This window comes from Porites lutea, chromosome 10 (genome assembly GCF_958299795.1).
Source record: "Porites lutea chromosome 10, jaPorLute2.1, whole genome shotgun sequence".
Classification (NCBI taxonomy): Eukaryota; Metazoa; Cnidaria; class Anthozoa; order Scleractinia; family Poritidae; genus Porites; species Porites lutea.
In genome coordinates, this window is record NC_133210.1 from 12,029,778 (window position 1) to 12,047,497 (window position 17,720).

Here is a 17,720-nt window from a genome sequence, read left to right on the forward strand (position 1 = left end):
GGTGGTGGTTAATCATTTTCAGGAGTGGTTATTCGCAACCTTGGATATAAATGTAATATGTCGTGTGACTTGTAGCTTGATTTTTTGTTTTGCCTTTTGCTGTTTGTTTGTTTGTTTGTTTTGTCGAAAAACTTTACATTGAAGACTGGCGTGACCGGTCTGAGGTGTAGAGTCCTTAAACTGCATTTTGCCAAGTCCTTTCATAGGAAAGCCAAAAGCCAAGGCTTAAATCACCGTACGAAAAAGCATAAAGCTTACTGGAACCTTCATTGTATTGTAGTATTGTATTCAATTAAAACAAAAGCATTATTGAAAATCACCTTTTTAAACCACACTGAGTTATAGCTTTTCTTCAGGAAATTTAACGAGATGTTACGTTGTTTTTCGCTTGTTAGCGGTCAGTCAGTAATGATCGTTCTACATTCATGGGCGCCGTGCAAGGACACGTTAGCTGCGTGGTTACCTAAAGCTTCATTAAAGAGATCTTGTCTCCAAAACGAAAGAATCAGAAAAAAGATGTCCGTGTGTTTGTAGAATGCCGCACGCCTGGCAATATTGAGGCCCCGAGGGTGGATTGGGGGGGGGGGGGGGTGCTTTAGGCATAGTAGAGCTAGTTGAGCTGAATTTTGCTACCTCATACTAGACTAAACTCCCAAAATCCCCCCATCCTAGAGTAGTTGTTTTCCAAAAACTACTGAGATCACTAGCAAAGTCCAGCCAAAACAAAACCAATTTGAGTTTTTTATATTTTTGAGTGACTATTCCCGGTTTCCTATTTAAGTCTAGAATAAGATCTTTAACCAATCAGTTTCCTGGAAAATGATACCCTATTCTAGACCCAAACTCCCTTGTTTATATACCCTATCCCGGTGTAAACTGCTTGAAAACCATACCCTTCACAGCGGCACATACCTAAGTAGCCTATATATATGGCAGTACCTCCCGGGTGTTGAGGAAGAGTCCCGTAGTTCGCGGCGTCCCGTATCAATGACAGAAAAACATGTTTTGACTCGTCGCTCAACATAGACAACGTAGGAGTGAAGAGGATCGTTACTTGACGAGATAAAAATTGTCCACAAGTCGATAACATTCAAAAACACACTTTTCAGAAAGTCTACAGTCAATATCTGACTTAAACAAGCCTTCTACGAATTGCTACCTAAAACAAAATACAGAGACGTTCTCGAAAAAAATTCGCCATTTTCTCAAAAGGATTACCTTCAGCCTGCGTAACAGGCGTTATTTTTTTGCGTTTTTCGGGCCTGCGAAGGTCAAGCACAAAGCTATATATCTTACAAGCACCAGACACGCCCGCGCGGCGGGAAAACTGGGGGTAAGGCGCGAAACAATAACACCTGTAATGCAGGCTGCACAGCTGAATGACAGGTCATCCATCAATGCGGGGGGCAAAGTGTCTTGGTTGACCCGGCACATGATTAACAAAAACAATGTTTAAGAACAAAAGCTGACCTTCCGAGAAAAAATGGAAACTGCACTTTCTCAGAAAAGACTTCATTTACATAATATAAAGTGTTTCTTAGAATCAAAGTAGTTCCGCTATAAAAATGGTTGAGTGGAATATAATTTGAGTTCTGCCTGCGTAAAACTGTTATGTATAAACCGGAGAATCTTGACAAATGAACAAGCCACCAAAGACTGCCTAGTCGATAGGAATTTGACACGTCACTCTAGAACTGGAAGAAAAGGCCGATTTTAAAGGAGGAGATGTAAGCATCTGGTGAGGCTATATATTGATTGTAGTGTAAGAATCTATATTTTTCGTATACCAGGTTCAGCTATTTATGTACCAGATGGTACAAATGGTCTTATTTAGTAACATTGCTTAAAAGTAAAGAGTTTTGGATCGGAGATCGGAAAAACATGCATCACTTTACCGAAGTGAAGACAAGGCAACCATGTTGTTTTCGATTGTTTGTTGACAATATCTTGACGGGGGTTGGGAGGGGAACAATGTGGGCGTGGCAACCTTGACGTCAGCTGAAAGCTACAATTCCACACCGTCGCGGCGGAGACACTGAAATTGTCATTTTCTGTTACAGAAATGTCATCCAGATCTCGAGTTTGGGAAAAACTGAGCGTCCTTCTCTTGGCAAGCGAGTGGGGCTCCTTTCAAGGAGGCCTCTCTACAATGAATAGATCATTAGCCATATACTTGGCTAAGCAACCAAATGTAGCAGTTAGCGTCCTTGTTCCAAGCTGTAGTGAAGAAGACAAGAGAATGGCTCGTAACCACAAAGTTATGATATTTGAAGCACAACAACGGCCCGGGTTCGACCCAATTGACTGCTTGACATTCCCACGGAAGGACATAAACATTGACGTAGTCATTGGTCACGGTGTGAAACTTGGAAAACAAGCGCAGATAATTCGGGAAAGCCACAACTGTAAGTGGGTCCAAGTTGCGCATACAGCTCCCGAAGAGCTCGCCATGTTCAAAACATACTCTGGTGCAATCTCCAGACGTGAAGCAAAGTATTCTACTGAAGTAAAACTGTGTGAAATGGCTGATGTTGTGGTAGCAGTAGGACCCAAATTGTTTGAAGTGTACTCAGCCTACCTTAGCTCATCCGAAAAATTTGTTCTCAATCTTACGCCAGGAATTTTTACAGAATTATGTCATTTAAAGAGATCGTCTCTGGATGGTAACAAGTTTCGGATATTAGTATTTGGGCGAGGCGACTCTGAAGATTTCGAGCTCAAAGGATTCGACATCGCTGCTCAAGCAGTCGCTGCATTGAAGGACAAAAGTTATCATCTCATCTTCGTTGGTGCACAAAGCGGAAGCGAGGAGCATGTGGCAGAAAAGCTTCTTAAACTCGGTTTGTGCCGAAGTCAGCTCACGGTGAGGAAGTTTGTACAGAATCGTGAACACCTGGGCAAAATACTTTGCGAAGCAAATCTTGCCATTGTTCCTTCAAGGACGGAGGGGTTTGGTTTGACCGCCCTCGAGGCGCTTTCCGCTTGTCTGCCTTTCCTTGTAAGTCAGAACTCTGGATTTGGTGAAGCCTTAAGTAATGTATCAAATGGCTTGTCGTGTGTCGTTGACTCTGAAAATCCACAGCATTGGGCTGAGGCAATCAAGAACGTACGACACAAGAGCAGGGAAATTAGGTACAAAGAATGCGAAACATTGCGAATGCATTATGATGAGAAATACAGCTGGGAAAAACAGTGTACTGAATTAGTGGACATAATTTTTACCAAAGCTCAAGGTAATGTATTTAACCTGTAGAAAAGCACTCATTGCTTACAATTTGCTTCAAATAATGTTGCTCATGTAATTGTACTATACATAGTACCCTTAAATCAAGCTCGAGAACTCCGTCCGGCCTAATCTAAGGAAAATGAACCGTATACACAGGAAAATAGTCTCAAAACTAGTGCATCTTCATGCACTTCATCAATACTTCGCATTCGTGCGCCCCTTGATTGTTTTGCATCTTTACTAAATCGAACGAACAGCTTTCTTGGATTCTTTCGTTATAATCTGAATAGATGTATACAGGTATAAATAATGGCTACTTTAATTTCTAGACAAATCAGTCAATTGCTAACCAATAAGTTTTCTTTAAACATAAGGGTCAAGCGCTGCGAAAGTGGAATCAGAGTTAAATGAACTGTCACTTGCCCCTGCAAAAAAAGTGTTAAACCCAGAGGAGAGACCGCAGATTGGTACTATAGAGACTCTGAAGACTTCTTGTCTGAATCTTCGTGCTACGAGGCTGAAAAAGATAACAAATTATCTCCTCGCCATGACCCACCCAACAGAAAGTCGCCAGCCTGGCGAAACCAATTCATGAGTGAACACCCTATAGGTAAGTAGGATTACCATACGTCACTCCAATACCGCCTCAACACCTTGATCACTGTACATGCGTCCTGCGTGGTGGTCAGAGACCAAGAAATGTATTGAACATGAAGTTCGGTGAATAAAAAGATGTTTACCAACATTACATTGAATGACAAAAGACGGATATAAAGGCACCACTCACATATCAGTCCTCATAGCAAATAGGTTGTGACTAGAATAGATACCTTAAAATCAGGTTGGACACCTTATGTTTATTACACAACGCTATACTCGTCGTAGAGAACCATTTATGCCAATTTACTGGACACATTTTTTTAGAAAAGTGGGGAAATCAGAGTAAGAGACAGTTGTGAAAGGAAAAGAGTTGAATACAGGGTTTAGCACCGAAGTATAGTGATTAGGATTAAGCACATTTTTAAAGACGGTTAATAATCAATGCCATGTAAGGTACGTTAAAATTAACCGGTGTCGGCAGTTATGCCTTGATGGTGTAGAGGATACGCATCTGGGTTACACATCAAATGATGCGCGTTCAAGTACTACATGCTACTAACTGTTTTCTTTCTATCATGTATTTTGAGTGAAGATGACAACCTGTTTTTGGAGTATCCATTCTAGTCACAACCATAGCAAATAACATCTCTGCTTAGATGACAGACGACCATTTACATCTTGACTTACTTGATCAATCAGGTCAATATAAACTACTGACAGCGTTGACTCTGAATGTGAGTACCACAAGAGAGAAGTGTCGAAAAGTCAGTCATAAAAGCAGCCCTGCTCAGGACTATCCACACCCGGACCGGGGAATATTCACACTACTTATGAGATGTTATATTTTATAACTTTGTTTTGCTTATTACAGATAAAGAGGGAACTCCACCTTGCCATGTTGACTTTGAGCTAGCCTCCGGGAGAAACGCAAGGAAGACAAAGCACCAGCCAACTCGCTTTGTAATTCCCGAAAAGTGGCGCCAACGGCTTGCTCCCAACGAGACGTTAATGCTTAAGACTTACATTTTGGGCGCAAAAGTCTCACTTGATCCAAAGCACGTTGAATTTAAACGTCCGAACTGGACGGTGCCTCGCTACATAATTGTCAATATTGAGCGCGAATATCCAATGGCGTGCACCGCAGACCTGTTTATTATTTCCGACCCCAATGGTAAGTTAAGGTACACGGTTGATATCCATGACAGATACGTGGCGACGTTTTCCTATCTAGAACAACAACACTGAGAGATTCCCACCTTGACTTACAGTCACATGTATGTGCATTTTGACTGGTTACCAGCTCGGCCGTCTGGCTGGTTGCCCAAGTTTTGAGGTGTTTTCCAAGAGAGAGCCTAAATGGGGGTCAGCATAACAGCTTGTTTAACACTAGCCGTTCAGGCTATTCAACAAATGACAGTAAAAAGAAACCTGTAACAGAATAACTGAATAATAAGTCATAAGAAACACGAATTGAGACACCCATGAATTGGTATTTTTTATGTATTTATGGCAATTTTATCATGGTGACATGCACGTCTAAAGTGTCGATTTATAGTTTACTTGTTTTATTTACTACTTACAATGTAGTGTTCATAGTTAACTGTAATTTAATGTATAAACGTTACCTGGCTAACAATTTAGGGATTTGCAGTACTTATATGCCCCAGAAAACACTTAACAGCAAACCCCATGTAGAACGGCCCTCTTCAGAATTATCATTATTTGAACTCTAAAGGCATATTGTTACACCAAATTATTGGCGGTTTTCAATGCAACACACCGTTAAAACGTTGTTGTGACATATTGTTACGTTGTTTCAACATCATTATCCGAATACTAAAATCGCGGTTGAAAATCGTTTCGAGTAACATCACCTTACTTGACCTTCCTCTAGCTCTTAACGTCTTTCTACCTACAATCCCGGACAAAACGTTTGGGACACTTCGTGTTTTAGGTGAGGAAATGTAATTCAAGTTGACCCCCTCCCCCCTGAACACTGTTGGGTGTTTCAAGTCAAACACCTTTTACATATCTTGTACACTTTAAGGACCTCAACTTTGTTTAGGGAGGGTTGGGGAAAAATCTTGTTAAGGCCGTGTTTATGAGTGTGTATCGCAGGTTAGCTGCAAATTCCATACAAAACCAAGTGAAGAAGGGGAGGTGTCCCAAAACCTTTTGGCCAGGATCGTAGTTATGTTGATCACTGTCTCTTCTAAACTACCTGCAGGCGCAATTCCAACAGCTTGGGACGAACTCTGCCGGGCCAAAAGGACTCTTGGATAAAAAAGACTAACCACTTCGAGGCAAACGCTGTAAGCCTGATATGATTTCCGAATTTAGATAGCAGACGGCGTTTTCTAACTTCTCCGCTCGTACAAATGTGTACTGCTCGCATCAATTAGAGACTGAAGTATTTTAGACCAGAAACGTCCTAATCTTAAAATTGGTAAGACAGCACAGCATTTTGTCTAGAAAGACGGGAATTGCTGGATACTATCAATGAAAATTCCTTACGTTTTGAGTTAAGTAGTGTTTTTGAGGATATATTAGGATTTTGTAATGAATACTTACAGCAACCTATCTACGAGCTTTATAATCCAGGCTAGTTTTTTTTTAAACGAACAGAGCATTTTTAAAGCAAAAAATGAACTGATCGCCTGTTCATAAGTTTATCATTAGTTGAATAAACTCATTTGGACTGCCAGTTCAAATAAAATCAAATGAAGAATGATCCTCACGCAATTTATGCAATTGCGTGAGAAGCCTGAAAAAAAATAAAAATAAAAATAAGGACTGTAATCAGTCAGTCCTGAATTTTTTTCAGTCTTCGTACGCAATTGCATAAATTGGGTTCACAACTGCGAGGATCATTGTTCATTTGACTTCATTTCCGCAGTTCTTATATGATTTATTTCATAAATTATACATCTATCACAGATTAAATAATTTTATTATTTTTTTTGCGTGTATTTATTTATTGATTTGTTTTATTATTTTGTTCTTACTCTACTTCTAGGGATTGGCTAATCAAACAAAGCCTAAAGTATAAAGTACTCTGCGGTTATAAGGAAAATCGTCAAAGCTCTAAATCAGAGAAAGCACTTGGTTAAAGACTAGTTAAACTCTGTTTTACCAACCACCCGTAAAGTTAAATGGTTTTCTATCTTGCGAACTGCTTTTCCGCGTCTTACCTTTTGGCGCACTGCAACAAAGCAATGGTCAATTACAAAATACCACTCCTGCCCTCGAACGGGGTCAACCCCCCTTTACCAAAATTCACAGAAAAAACCCTCCCGTTCTCTCAAGGGAAATAAACTCCCCGATAAAAGCCTTTCACCCTCTCACTCCCGAGGTTGCCATGCTCAAAATTAGACGACACTTCCACATTTGTTTAATTTAAGAATTTCCAAAGAGGTTACATTTGAATGGTAACACTACTATAAGGCCAAGATTTCGCCCGCAGACTCAGTAGAACCACTTTGTAAGACTCCATCATTTACTCTGGATCATGATCACTTTTAAGTGTCCGACAAAGGCTACTAGGCTAAGTCGGCATTTTACTCGTACTCCCTGACTAATCCATAACAAGCTTACTTACCACTCCAAAAAGAAGCCAGTTACTAATTAAAAACGAATATCATATTCAACTCAACTCTCGCTAAGACGAACAACCTAGAACTGGCACTAAGTGTCCGTCTAAGAGTGATGTCCGTCTAAAAGAGAGTAAACTAATATACAATTCATGTCAGATCCCGAGGGAAACAGTTAGTTTTGTTTTCCAGAGAAACCTGATGTTTCCCTCGACTTCGTCTCGGGAAGCTCTCGAGGGAAAACAAAACTAACTGGTTTCCCGAGGGACCTGACATTAAGTGCTTTGTTATATTTCTCGACTTTCACTTCAACAGCAACAAAAGAATAACCGGAGCGAACCAAAACAGTCGACTCGGTACTTATATCAACACAAAGTTAATTCTTAAAACCACTGAATGAGTACTTTCCTTATATTATCTGCATCTTTTTCCTCCACTATACTAGCTGCTGTTTCTCTTCTGGGATGACTTTAAAAGTCATTGCTTTTTAGCTTAAGGCTTCGTGTTTGTGATCAAGTTGTCGTGTTCATTCACGAAAAAAAAAAACTGGCAGTGTTTTTTCCGCCTTCTGTCGCACCACTTTCCACCATGCTTTGATCACGTGCTGTAATGTAGCCCGAGCGGGGTACATTGCTTAATTTATCACGATCGGGATACATTTGATTTTACTCAAGGCCACGTGACCAAGAATCAACCAAAGGCAGTCCCTGTTTAGTTGAGTGAAAGTCTAGGAATATAACAAAGGGAGTTAAAAGCCAGGGATCAACTCTGACCATAGTTAATTGGAATGGTTATGAAACCCGTCAGACTCCTTTGTTATATGTTTTTGTGGACCTGAAAGTGCACAACGTTCAAAAGAATTCCTATCATTTTGATTGTATCGACCAATAGAAACGTTGCATTAATTTATTCCGTAACAATTTGCCAACAGAAAACAAAGGATTGTGCACTTTCAGGGTGCTTCCAACATAAACTGCAGCACTGTTGTTTTTATAATTGATGTTTGCCGCTTTTCATAACCAGTCTCCTCTAATAACTATGCTCTGACCAACTCCTATTTACCGAGGTGTCCGTGTTATACAAGTGTCCCTTAAGAGATGGTCGACCGTGCATGACTAATTTTATTGTTCATAATCTTGGCGATGCAAATTATTTTCGGAATCAATCCTCCCCCCAAAACCTCTAGCTTCCTTGTTAATTGTCGACTAAATGTAATCCTTTTTTCTTCACCAAACCGCCCAAAACGAAGCCAATCATGGTTTATTAAAGCATTTATAACATTTTCAACTTGTCGAAGGTAACCTGACCAAGTATGAAAAACACTCATGATTCATGCAGCAAGTACCTAGCTAATTATTGCAAAGCTGGCCAGGTTAACAACTGTCTATTTTCGCTCAAAATAATGTGCACTGCCATCTCCAAAACTGCCACAAAGGATACTTCAAGATATTAACGTTCTGAATAAGCCTGTTTTGACGAACTACCAATTCCACTTGTGCTTCGGGTGTTGACTTGTACCGATTTTGAAGGGATTGGCGTATTTCTTGAGGTGGGTACCAGTTTTCCTCCATTTTTTGCAGATCATCAACGTCATACGACAGTTCCCCATAGCGAAGCCGAGTGTCTAGGAGCACCGTGCCTTCTGGGTAATTCAATTGCGACCCTTCAGAAGACAAAATAAGAAAAGGAGGTTTTCAAATTTTTCTTTGAAGGGTTTGTGGAAGATAGATCCCTAAGACATCCCTCTACTCAATGTGTAGGTCCCTAATTGGACAGCTCGCCGAGACAGTTCAAGCCCAGAGCAATTTACCCAATCTCGTACCCAAATCTCATAGGCGTCTCTCTCTAGTTGCGGACCTACGACAGGACGCCATGTAACCCTCTATACTTACCCCCTGACGCATGCACAGCTGTCTCACTTTCCTTAACTCTGTCCTGTTTCTTGTTATCCACTACTTCCGAAGCCCGGTTTTCATTAGATCTTTCTTCTAATTCGTTGATGATTTCAACCTGTTCCTGCGATAAAAAAGTAAAAACAATTCTAGGAGATCAAAACTCCAGGAAAAAGATCATTACCATTACAATTAGCACGCGCACAAAACACACAATTTTAACTACATAATTCGGGATCTGTAAATGACAGCTGAATAGCGCTAATACAAAATACTTGTTACCAAGGAGACAGAGGTGAGATTAAATACAAAATAATCCTCCCTGCACTTGTTTTCCTACTCGCTCAACTTTTTGGGGCATGAGAAAATTGTTTTAATTCGTCTCGGATCTTCAAGGTAATGCCGCCAAGAAAGTGAGTAATATTGGATACTATGAGCCCAGCAAAAACGCTTATTCTGTGACGGTAATGAACCATCATCATTGGCCTATCATCATTCGGATTTGCTGATGCATGTTACCTCACACACAAATACAAGAAAAAATGCCAAGTTTTATCTTACAACTTCAGAAACAAGACTTACAAAGTCATTAAATTGAGAAACTCATGTTGCTTGAAAAAGTAAAATTGAATCGAGGTTCGTATCATTACCTCGTCCTCTGTAGCCATCGATTCCACTTTAATTGACGAAGGACTATCAGACTGTGTCGATATTTTTAGTCTCGGCAGCGGTTCAAACTTTTTGCCCTTTTTATTTGAGTCAAAGAAATGCAACAATGCTTCCACGTGAATATTTCTGTGCTTCTTGTCCCATGAAAATATGAAACTCTTTCGTCCATCAAGATATTCTTCTTGGAATTGCGAGGATACTTTCCTCCGAGCCCAGCGGGACAGAACAGCTTCGTCTTCTTCACGTTTGTCTTTGTATTCGTCATCTCCACCGATAACTATTATAACATTGTCCCCTTGCAAAGACAAAAACAATTGAAAGATCTATTAAATTACCGAAAATGATCAAATAAACGACCTCTCTCATTTAAACGCCTCTTGTTTGATACACGCCCCCTACACTTTTTGAAGTTAGCATTAGACGCCCCACTCTGATAAACGCCCCCTGTCTAATAGACCACCCGTTTGACAATTGCTCCATATAGGAAATAGAGAAAAATCATTTAATTCATTCAGTTTCTTCGTTAATTACTCAGACTTTGGGCATTGCATCTTATTCGATATCAAGTTCAAAGTTAGGACTCTGACATCGAAGTCATTTTTGAAAAAACGTCATCCATAGCCTAGACGTATGAACGGATGGTCGGGATAGTCAGCTATTTATACACTGTGGAGATATATTTGCCGAAACATATTAGTTGTGTGGAGTTTGTTATAGGTTTATAAATGAAGAAAAAGACAGGAAGCTGGAGACCTGTAGGATGGAGTTGTCAAGGCAAATAGTTAATGTGGCATAGACTCTCAACCCCTAAAAAGGCAGAGCCGGACGCGGAATTAGACTCCGATACACAGCAACAGACATTCTATACATAGCAAAAAACAGCAGTCTCAGAAATGTGATCAGGAGCCAATATTTAAAACATATTGGTCATGTTCAGCATGTTTGCCGTTGTCCAAACACTATGCTGACAAAGAAGATGCTGTTGGTGAATGCGAAGCGTCCATACCAACGGAACCCTTGGATAAATATCACTAAACTATTAAATGTCTCTATTGAGCAGACAAAGAGGTCTACGCAAGATAAAAGTGGTTCCACTGCATTGGTTGACCGTGCAGTCGCCAATGCAACTCCATGATAACATGATTACTCACTGGAGGATTTAACTGTACTGTACTGTAGTGTAGCTATACTTTCCATTGGTTTGGAACCTTTTTATGGAGCCTGGTCATTGAACGGGGTAACAGTAAATGCCTCTATTAAGCAGTCAAAGATGAGAGTGGTTTTGCTGCATTGGTTGACCGTGTAGTCGCCAGTGCAACTCCATGGTAACATGATTACCGACTGGAGGATTTAACTGAACATTACTGTATGAAAATATACGCCTCTCTCTTTTAAACGCCCTCTATCTATTACACGTCCCCGCTTGGGCTTCTAAAATTAAATAGACGCTCCGGGCATTCATTAGATCATTGGCGGTACTGATAGACATAATAGTACCTCCAAAGATTGGTTGGGAAACTTGTAGAAATCGACAGCATTAGGGCTCTATTGAATAAACGTTCTCTTGACCCTCGATAGCAATCACTTGTTACTCCTATAGTTTTTTTTAGTAACCATACCTCGCTCCTTTAATTTTCAAGCTGTGATAACAACAGACCAGGCATTGATACAGAGGATCAGGGAGAAAATGCTCGTTTGCCATTTACAAAACGTTCCCGGAAAATCCGGTTGGAAAGTAAATGTAACTCGAATTGCTTCTTCAAAGGCATCTTTGATACCAGTTTCAGCCCTTCGTGGCAGTTATCAGACTTGGTAAATGCAACTGATTTGTACAAATAGCAAACGCGATTCCGGGAAGAAATTTACTAGTGTTGAAATTTGCTTACCATTTGCCCAAACCGTTAACCAACCATTTTGCTAATGTAAATAGTAAACAACCAAAACAACGAAGGGTAAACCAATGAACACTTGTTTTTTAATATGATTGTAACTGCCCAAAAAGACTCGTTACACAGTGACTCATAAACATCACGTGACTATTAATCCCAGGCAAAAGGGAGACAAAAAACGCATTAGAAAATGCAGACAAACTCCACAGGCCCACCCTTAAATAATCATGTAAAAACCTACAAAGGCCCTTGATTTTAGAAAGGTTAACGATGTGTGATGCATTAAGTAAGAAAAAAAACTGTGTACTTAGAGACCAATGTATAACTCAAAGATGCTGGGTGCTGGTGGGCGGCCTCTTGTAGAGAAGATACATGCTGGAGCACAACTTACTAAACAGCAAGGAGGTCATTAGCCATTTTCCAATACTTCCTCAAACACATTAGCCTGATGAAATATTGGACAAAGGATAAATTTTATTCCCTTAGTAAACAGTCAGCCTTGCTTCCCGCATATTTGCTTGTAAAAAATGTCTGGAAGGAAATAATACTCAGCTTCTGTATGTGAACAAAGCTTGATTTGCCTTGCTGATCAGGCCCCACTTTCCCCACCCCTCTCAAGACTGCTTGACTGATAACAAAGGCAAAAGGTTATGAGTGGCTTTCTAACAAGACAGGTAGAGAAAGTGAGAGCAGATAAAACAGAAAATGCTTTTCTTATAATAACTCATACACAAAATAGCATATCAATTAAGAGCCTGACACAGGGACACTATAATAAATAAGAAAGCAAATTTATCATTATTATAATTTTATTATTATTATTAATATTAATATTAATATTAATATTATTATTATTATTATTATTATTATTATTATTATTATTATTATCATCATCATTATTATCATTATTATGCCTGCAATATATATGTTGTGATTCAGTTTTATCCTTGGTTGAAATTTGTGTTTGGATAAATATGGTAATATATTATAATGAGTTTGAAACAAAGGAAAATAAAATTCAAACCAAAAATGAAAAAAAATTGAAGCACAATATATATAATAAAAATAAATTAATATCACCATTTACTGATTTAATATGTTTATTACAAATTTTATCTTCAGCTTTTACCTGTGTTTGTTAAATAAGATTTATGTGTTTTAGCCCTTATATTACCAGTTTGCCCTGTAGTTATAAATAGCAATATAATGAGCTTAAGGACAAACACAAATTAATTTGAATTCAAACTGATTGATATGCATCGAAGAGTACTAGTGGGTAGCTTCTACTATTTTTACTACTTGCGAGCATGCTGAATGTGCGTTATTCAGTCATACAGAATACTATTATAACAACACGAAACCGCCAGTCGAAATCGACTGAAATCGACGGAGGTATACAGATCCGCGTTAATTGATACATATCGGACAGAACTACATCATTCCCTACCAAACTCAGTAGACTTTCACCTGTAGATGTTTACGCCTTCGAATATCGTCACACTTGGGCAGTAAAAGGCATACAAGAAAATTAGCTCCACTATTGCTCCTATCATGACAGTAGTAAGTTGTAAAAATATTTCCTACATAATAGAGCGAATGGTGTTGAAAGGTTCACCTGTTTTGTGCTGCAAAGCTTTGTAGAACTTTGCGAATCCTATCCCAGCGTTTTCTTCGTTGATTGAGAGCCGAGATTCGTGTGCTTGCACTACAAAAACTGCAATGTCCATCCTCAGGGCAGGAATTGTGCTCTCGCACGCTTCAGACATCTTTGAAAGATCCAACTCATGCTTCTCAATCGACAATTTGAAACCGAGCTTATCTTCAGCTTTTGTCTCTACCAGCAGTGCTTCTACTGAGGCTAGGTTATACGTTTTATCGAAGTTGAAAAGATGAACATGTTTTATAGTTTCCTCCATTTCGAAATTCTGCTGAAAGTCGCTATCGCATTAATACTAGTAACTGTGTCAACTTTCACTTTCGTTGAATTCCCAGAATTCAGAATACAGCCTCCCGGAAGTAACGCAACTACCTGTCGTCAATATCAAACATATGGGGGTGTCACGACTTGACAACTAAATTCGATTCTACAGTCACCAATACTACGATTAATTCACACAGGGAGACAAGTCTCTTTAATTTAATACGTACTTCAGTAACAGCTAATGGAAAATGGTGGGATGACTACTAGCCCCTTCCTCCTTCCCAGTCTCGCGCGTGGCTTTCTTTTCCACCTCTCGCGAACTGTGGGTTCCACCTTACTCCAAACGCTTTCCCAAGGCTCAGTGGGGTGCACTAAGGGGCAGACCATTTGACTTTTGAGGCGGGGGGCGGGGGGGGGGGGGGGTACGGGTGGTTTTGGCAAATATATCCTGAAGACTCATTTCGAGGGAAGGAAATATCTTTTGCAAGGACCAGTACCTGGGGAAAATTTTTTCTAGACTTTCCTTGGTCAAGATCTAGTACCTGTAACTTCCGCCAGGGACCTCGGCGTCACACTTGAATGACCATATCGTCTCACTATTAACCTCCTCTCCTTTGTCAACATTAGTTTAAATAAATAGGCTGCGAAACTTTTATCTCTAAAGATGCACAGAACATAATGTCACATTCCCTAATTAGTATTTAGCAAACTGTTCGATTGTTCCACCGTATGCGCTGGTCTGGAACTTCTAAAGAAAACATCCATAAACTACAACTGATGCAAAACTTTGCCATCGGTCCGCCGTATACTTACTAACACAAGAACGTTTGATCACATTACACCACTACAGTCTTACATGAACTTGGTGGGCTCACCATTGAAGAGCTTCGTCGCTTACGTGGTGTAACCATGATTTAAAATAATACCCGTAGTTTGTTGGTCTTTTTTTTTAATTAATTGTTCATTAGCTTTTTAAATTCAAATTCAATTGTAAGTTAAGTTTGTCTTTTATACATGTAATTTTTTAGTTATTTCGTAATTGTAAACTACTTAGCCTAATAAGTCCTGTAAATTCATTCTAAAAAACCCAACTAGAAGAATTAATAAAATGTATTGTATTGTTTATGTTCCTATGAGAAATTTCGTCTCAGCCCCGGGCCCGCTGTAAACCGTAGGCTTGATTCTCACAGTCCAGTTATTAATCGTTTTTCTATTAAGTCAAAATCTGCCACGAATATTATGATCTTACCTTTTCTGAAATCTCCCACTGACCTATTTATAAAATTATATCTATAACTCTACAGATCAGCTTCTGTGTCGTTGAGACGACTCATTTTCATTATCTTCAATACGTTTACTTTTCCCTGCTTCTAATAGGCAGTTTTTTGCTAATTTGCAGGGCAATTACATTTAGCTTTAATGTGAGTAAAGTTTTGTTTGTTGTTGTTGTTCTTTACGTTAATTAAAAAGACCTTTCTCATACAAAAGTTGATAATGTAGATGGAAGCCTTTATTGGCTGCCGCCTGCCTTTAAAACATGATGTAGATAGGTTTTTCAAAAGGCAGTTGATATCAACTGAAAAATAAAAGCCACTTTCTAAAAAATCGTTTATAATCCTTTCAATATATAAATGGCGCAAAACGCTTGGACTGTCGATACGATCTTTAACAACTGTTCTCACTGGCTTATCAATCAATTAGCAACACTGTTTGGCTAAATTTGTTCTATGGCATTTTTATTTCGTATCGATAAATTTGGAAGGCTTTATCGTGCATTCGGCATTCAGCATGCGGCGTTTTTATGTCTTTCCAGCTACGAGCAACTCGTCTTCGCATTGGCGAGAAACCAACCATCGTTATTCACTTCTTTGTCACTATTTCGAAAAAGAAGATGATAAATTTGATGGCTACCTTGCTTTATCCATAATAGGGCCATTTATACGAGGAAAAATAAGACGCGTCTTACATAAGACGCGTCTTAAATAAGACGCGAACTTTCCGTATAAACGGCACATTTCGTCTAAAATAAGACGCGGCTTAGCTAAGACGCGTCTTATTAGATAAGACATGCTCGTATAAATGGTACAGTTCGCGTCTTATTTAAGACGCGTCTTATTTTTCCACGTATAAATGCCCCTAATAAGTCATTTTACACTTTAGACGATTCTTTATTGATTCAGTCACACCTGGACTGAACTAAACTATAACTTGCACGGAAAGATTACGAAACCTCAACATTTCTAATGCAGCCTTCTACAGGTTAATGAACCGTTAACCGAGAAGACCTGGGGACGAGGTTGAGTTGTTTTGGTTGTGAAAACAAAACTGAACTACGCCCAAGACTTTGGAAATAGAGTGATGGTGCTTCTGGATCTATGAGGCTGGTGTCATATTGATGGTTATAGGACTTGGATCTAATTTGTACTAACGGCAAAAATCGTTAAGTAGGGATCTTCGATTAGATAATTATGTTCTTTTCCATATTTCAGTTACTTATCAATTGTACTAGTGGCGGAGTTTATGTGAATTCATGTAAAGTTGTACCTTGATTTAAGTAGAGCCTACCCCAAAAAGTGATTGACGTGCTGAAGTAAAGAAAATTCGGGTTATGACAGAATAATATTTGCTGTGGGAAAGTAAAAGTTAATAGCTAACCAAAATTAGTAGTTAACTGAGAATTGGCCGAAAAAATAGTAGTTAACTGATATTTGACCGAAGAATTAGTAGTTAACGGAGAATATGGTACCACCATTAGCACCCTCAAGTATGTTTTAGCTATGCTTTTTAACTAGGAATTATTTTGAATGAATAATAAAACAATTATTGAATTCGGCTTTCGTATGATATGAAGAATTATGGACTGTTAATTAACTAGTGGTTCCTAATGGAAGGCTAGGTGGTGCAAGCAGGTACTTTAAAGTAATAAGCATCATATTTCAGGCAAATATAATTTTTACAGGTGAGAACAGTTGTAGGGTGAGCGGGAGAACTGTGGAGTAATTAACAAATGGTTCTAAACGGTTCGGCCTGTACTACTGAGTTTTCAGTAAAATTCAACAAGTGGTCTATTATCAATGCTACGTTCTGATTGGTTGAGCTACTACTAGGCTACATGTTATAGCCCACTAAACCAAAACAATGGTGGCTGAATCGCGTTTTGCTCGCTAAAGTTGTTTTGTCTCGATATTTTTTACCAACTAGTTGGATCTTACTAAAACAATTATTCCTCTCGCCCCCATGGCCTCTGAGTCAATAGCCCATTCGGCGGTACAACGACGACGACGGCTACGAAACCGGTCACTTAAAAAATGAATTCGCACTGTAGTGCTTCAAATTTAATCGCGCTTAATCCATCTTTTGTTCAATTCGTCAAATGTTGGCAAATTTTGTCGCAGTTGAATTCCAAAAGACTACATCAAAGTTCAGGAAAAGGAAAAGAAAGTTGTTGTCTTGTGTTCTTCGTCGACAAAACGTGAAATTAGGAATTTTCACGTCGTAGTCGTGCAACTACGGCTAAGAAATGTACAAAAAAAACGTGATGCACGTGCAAAGTTGTTGTTTTGCTAATATAAACCTACCGCTTTTTTGCCGTTCTCGTTGATGTCGTCGTCGTCGTTGCTTAAGCTCCCTATTGACTCAGAGCCCAATCGGGCTCTAGGAATAATTGTTAAATACTTGCACGCGGGAGGTTGCTAAGCACGAAAGAAACGTAAGAGTAGCACGAGACGATAGCCGAGTTCGACTGTAGCTTCTTAAGTGCTTAGCTATCCTCCCAAGTGCAACTTTAACTCAATAGTGCATGCTGAACCGTTTTCGAGTCATCACTACTGTAGACGAGTTGATGTATGGTGTCATCTACCCGCGCGTAATGCACTTATCAATTGAAACCCCGACCTCCCCTCCCCAACTCCGGGCCTATGTGGGCAATGTGGG

The 17,720-nt window shown here is 39.4% G+C and overlaps 2 protein-coding genes across 3 annotated transcripts; one reads left to right on the forward strand and one right to left on the reverse strand.

Annotated features, from left to right (window-relative positions):
* The first annotated feature begins 1,579 nt into the window (after positions 1 to 1,579).
* Positions 1,580 to 5,001, forward strand: LOC140949842 (D-inositol 3-phosphate glycosyltransferase-like). 2 transcript variants are annotated; one of them, XM_073398982.1, is made up of 4 exons: positions 1,580 to 1,738; positions 2,061 to 3,233; positions 3,601 to 3,836; positions 4,698 to 5,001. In XM_073398982.1, exons 2-3 carry the CDS (start codon positions 2,063 to 2,065, stop codon positions 3,819 to 3,821), a joined length of 1,392 nt encoding a protein of 463 aa, XP_073255083.1. In that variant the 5' UTR covers positions 1,580 to 1,738; positions 2,061 to 2,062; the 3' UTR covers positions 3,822 to 3,836; positions 4,698 to 5,001. The 2 variants fall into 2 exon arrangements, with proteins under 2 accessions (XP_073255083.1, XP_073255084.1); XM_073398983.1 differs by lacking the exon at positions 1,580 to 1,738 and having other exon boundaries at positions 1,996 to 3,233.
* Positions 5,002 to 6,759: 1,758 nt separating this feature from the next.
* Positions 6,760 to 13,825, reverse strand: LOC140949844 (uncharacterized). Its single transcript, XM_073398984.1, has 4 exons — positions 13,482 to 13,825; positions 9,959 to 10,272; positions 9,309 to 9,432; positions 6,760 to 9,079 (listed from the first exon to the last, which is right to left on the reverse strand). Exons 1-4 carry the CDS (start codon positions 13,780 to 13,782, stop codon positions 8,811 to 8,813), a joined length of 1,008 nt encoding a protein of 335 aa, XP_073255085.1. The 5' UTR covers positions 13,783 to 13,825; the 3' UTR covers positions 6,760 to 8,810.
* Between the last annotated feature and the right edge of the window lie 3,895 nt (positions 13,826 to 17,720).